This window comes from Quercus suber, unplaced genomic scaffold (genome assembly GCF_002906115.3).
Source record: "Quercus suber isolate HL8 unplaced genomic scaffold, Cork oak 2.0 scaffold_187, whole genome shotgun sequence".
Lineage (NCBI taxonomy): Eukaryota > Viridiplantae > Streptophyta > Magnoliopsida > Fagales > Fagaceae > Quercus > Quercus suber.
In genome coordinates, this window is record NW_027069645.1 from 210745 (window position 1) to 215179 (window position 4435).

The following is a 4435-nucleotide window of genomic DNA, read 5'->3' on the forward strand; positions in this document are numbered from 1 at the left end:
TCAACTTCTGTTAACGTATGAAACCCGATAATACACCTTGTTTGGTTTCCGACAACTATTGAATTTCCAAAACTTAAAGTTCACAACTTTTTTTTGTTTTTTTATTAAAACAGAAAAAACTACCAGTTCAGCTGAAAAATCATTAAAAAAAAAAAAAATTCAAGTTCAAAATTTCACTTTCTTTTGCTCGTTTTCTTAACAAAAACAAGTCAAGAATAATTTAGTAAGCTCAAAATCTGACTTTTCTTTTTTAACTTTCCTTCATTTTCTTAGTTTCCAAACGAAACCCAAAAGCTCGTAATTTTTTGTCAAAAAACTACAAGAACCGTTAGATCTAAGCTCTCTCACCTTCGGAAATGGCGTTCTGAATCTCAGCGCACTTAGCGACGACGTTTTGGTCGTTGATGCCGTCCTCCTCTTCGATCAAGTACTCGCCGTAACCGTTCTTGTTGTTGTTTCCGGACTGAGGCGGCGCGTGGCGCTCGGGCGTGACTTTCACGCGAGAGACTAGTATAAACTGCACGAACGAGAAGGCGATCCCGATCACAGCGCAGACTGGGATCACGATCTCCGTCGCCAGCTCCGAGAGCAATGCCATCCTTAGCCGCCCCCCCCCCCCCCCCCCCCAAAAAAAATTATATTTGCCCCCCTCGACTTCAAATCCTAGTTCCATCCCTGACTGTACTGCATAATTCTATGTGACAATGGGTATTTGTTTGCAACTTGATATTGCCAGATTTGCTACTTTGTTGGTAATGGCCAAATAATAATGATCCCTGATTTATTTGGATCTGTTTATAATCTTTGCTTGAAGTCTCATATGGTTTAGGCACTTCTTTTATAAGCTAATTGTGTATATGTTCAGATTTTAAGCTGCAGTTTATCACCAGCTATGGTTGTATCTCTATTTTATTAAAATTATTGTATGCATTCATGTAACAGGTGCGACATCCTTCCTCTTTACCGAATATCAGTATGTTGGGGTCTTTATGGTTGCTTTTGCAATTTTGATCTTCCTCTTCTTGGGGTCCGTCAAGGGCTTCAGCACAAAAAACCAGCCCTGCACTTATGATGCAGAAAAGTTATGCAAGCCAGCACTTGCAACTGCAATCTTTAGCACTGTCTCTTTTGTGCTTGGTGCTTTAACCTCAGTTTTGTCTGGTTACCTTGGAATGAAAATTGCTACTTATGCCAATGCAAGGACAACACTGGAAGCAAGAAAGGGTGTTGGGAAGGCCTTCATTACTGCATTCAGATCTGGCGCAGTGATGGGTTTTCTACTTGCTGCAAATGGTCTTTTGGTTCTTTACATTACTATCAATCTCTTTAAGCTGTACTATGGTGATGATTGGGAAGGCCTTTTTGAGGCTATAACTGGTTATGGTCTTGGTGGATCTTCCATGGCACTCTTTGGAAGAGTTGGTGGTGGTATTTATACTAAGGCTGCTGATGTTGGTGCTGACCTTGTAGGAAAGGTTGAAAGAAACATTCCAGAAGATGACCCAAGAAACCCAGCTGTAAGCCATGTCTCTTTTCTGAAATTAACTGTTTTATCCACTGTTGTGGGTTTGTAATGATTAAGGTACGTTGTCATTCATCAGGTAATTGCAGACAATGTTGGTGATAATGTTGGGGATATTGCTGGAATGGGATCTGATCTTTTTGGCTCGTATGCTGAATCATCTTGTGCTGCCCTTGTTGTTGCTTCCATCTCCTCCTTTGGTATCAACCATGAATTCACTGCAATGTGCTATCCACTTCTCATCAGTTCTATGGGTATCCTTGTCTGTTTAATCACAACCCTCTTTGCAACTGATTTCTTTGAAATCAAGGCTGTCAAGGAAATTGAACCAGCACTGAAAAAGCAACTAATCATCTCCACTGTTCTCATGACTGTGGGGATTGCGATTGTTAGCTGGGTTGCTCTGCCATCATCCTTCACAATTTACAATTTTGGGGTTCAAAAAGTTGTGAAGAACTGGTAAGGTTTACTCATTTTTCCTTTCAAATGTGTTATGTAGAAAGGTGCTGTTTTAAGTATATTGTTTTCCATACATATAAGTTTTTATTCTACACTAACTGGTAACCGTGCATATAATCTTCAAGACCATTCTAGATATGTTTCTCTCTCTCTCTCTCCAATTCGATAGTTGCAATAGGGGAGGGGGGATTTGAACTCTGGATGTCTCCATTGGAAATATCAAGAGGTGCCAATTGAGCTACAAGGCTCTTGGCTCTAGATATGTTTTCAAACATATTACTCATGCACTTTTAATTTAAAGATCTGATTATCATTTCTAATTTTGATTTATGTTCATTTTTTCGTTGGGTGAGGGTGGTCTTTAGTTGTTAGGTTCCAGGTGTAATACATTCTTGCTTGCACTATACTTTTGCACGTTATTTAAGGTTCACAAAGGAAGGCCTTTTTCCTTACGTGGAGTTGTTTAACATTGGGTCAGAGATTTTCCTAACACAAGCTATCGATAAACCATATTCTTCTGTTAGTTGACTTTATATCCTCTGGAGGTGCTTTCCAGTTTATTATATGCTGTATAAGTAATTAGATTGTAAAATGAACATTGATAATGGATTATGAGCTACAAAAGACCGTGTACTTCCTGGTGATGTGCTCAGTGATTTGATCAATTACCAAGTTGACACATTATTTGAATTCATCCTGCTTTAACCCACTTGAATTTCATTAATTGGCTCCCCTAAGTTTTCAGATATATGAAATAATGAACATGTCATTATTGATATGCAACTACTGACATCAAACATGCTTACAGGGAGCTCTTCTTGTGCGTGGGTGTTGGTCTTTGGGCTGGACTTGTTATTGGGTTTGTTACAGAGTACTATACTAGCAATGCCTACAGGTATTAAAATTATTAACATGACAATGATTCTTTCTTTTTGCTTATTACTTACATATACTTACCCACAAAGTTCCTTATTGCAGCCCCGTGCAAGATGTTGCTGATTCCTGCAGGACTGGAGCTGCCACTAATGTTATATTTGGCCTTGCCCTAGGATACAAATCAGTCATCATTCCAATCTTTGCCATTGCAGTTAGCATTTTTGTTAGTTTCAGCTTTGCTGCAATGTATGGAATTGCAGTGGCAGCTCTTGGGATGCTGAGCACCATTGCTACTGGGTTGGCTATTGATGCTTATGGACCCATCAGTGACAATGCTGGAGGTATTGCTGAGATGGCGGGCATGAGCCACCGAATCCGTGAAAGAACTGATGCCCTCGATGCTGCTGGTAACACCACTGCTGCCATTGGCAAGGTACTGTGATACCCGCCTGTTCTTGAGTTTTGTTATCGTTTTGATTTTGCAAATGATGATTTGTTAGTATAGAGTTTTGCAGATTCATTTTTGATGGAACTAGTCTTATATGGTCTGGGAAGATGCCTCAGTGTGACTTCCAATATGACTATAGAAACATAATTTAAGCTTCTTGCTGCCTCCCACAAGCCTTGAACCCCCTGTCTGTTTCTCGTAACCAACTGTGCCAGCTTGTCTGTGCCGGTTTCCTTTTACCTTGATTAGTTATTTTTTTTTCACCCAACCAAAAAAAAAAAAAAAGGATAAGTTTTTTGTTTTTGTTTTTGTTTTTTTTTTTTTAAACTACAAATTACATGTCTTCTACGAAGTTTTATTCCTTATGGATTTCACTAAGCTTCAATTCTCATATGTTTGTAGGGATTTGCAATTGGATCTGCTGCACTTGTGTCTTTGGCTCTATTTGGTGCTTTTGTGAGCCGTGCTGCTATTTCAACCGTTGATGTATTGACCCCCAAGGTTTTCATTGGACTGATTGTGGGTGCCATGCTTCCTTACTGGTTCTCTGCCATGACCATGAAGAGTGTGGGAAGTGCAGCCTTGAAAATGGTTGAGGAGGTTCGTAGGCAATTCAACACTATTCCAGGCCTCATGGAGGGTCTTGCCAAGCCTGACTATGCTACCTGTGTGAAGATCTCCACTGATGCATCCATCAAAGAGATGATTCCTCCTGGTGCCCTTGTTATGCTTACACCTCTTATTGTTGGAATCTTCTTTGGCGTGGAGACCCTATCTGGTGTTCTGGCTGGTTCCCTTGTTTCTGGTGTGCAGGTAATGTTAAATTATTGAAACATTGCAGGAACTATGCTTCTCAAATTATATACTATAGTAGTAACTAATATAAAATTGTATTTTAGTCAAAGAAATGTTATGAATGCCCAATAGGACTTCACATCTCGTATGATTAGTATAATTGCTTGCTGACTTTACTTTGCATTTTGGCTTCGGGTTTGTGCTTTTACAGATAGCAATATCTGCATCTAATACTGGTGGAGCTTGGGATAATGCTAAGAAGTATATTGAGGTAAAAATCAAGTAGCTAACTTGTTTTCTCTACATCAAGTTCCTGGTCACCAATTCAGGGTACT

The 4435-nt window shown here is 39.6% G+C and overlaps 1 protein-coding gene across 1 annotated transcript; it reads left to right on the forward strand.

Moving 5' to 3' along the window:
* Positions 1 to 922: 922 nt before the first annotated feature.
* Positions 923 to 4435, forward strand: LOC111988386 (pyrophosphate-energized vacuolar membrane proton pump 1). The gene is made up of 6 exons (XM_065778602.1): positions 923 to 1517; positions 1602 to 1981; positions 2790 to 2876; positions 2960 to 3290; positions 3708 to 4118; positions 4312 to 4435. The coding sequence occupies exons 1-6, from the start codon at positions 990 to 992 to the stop codon at positions 4384 to 4386; spliced, it is 1812 nt and encodes a 603-aa protein (XP_065634674.1). The 5' UTR covers positions 923 to 989; the 3' UTR covers positions 4387 to 4435.

Coding starts and splice junctions, on each gene's coding strand:
- LOC111988386 (XM_065778602.1), top strand. CDS start 990: ATGGTTGCTTTTGCAATTTTGATCTTCCTCTTCTTGGGGTCCGTCAAG. Junction 1,982..2,789: donor CAAAAAGTTGTGAAGAACTG/GTAAGGTTTACT, acceptor ACATGCTTACAG/GGAGCTCTTCTTGTGCGTGG. Junction 2,877..2,959: donor TATACTAGCAATGCCTACAG/GTATTAAAATTA, acceptor TCCTTATTGCAG/CCCCGTGCAAGATGTTGCTG.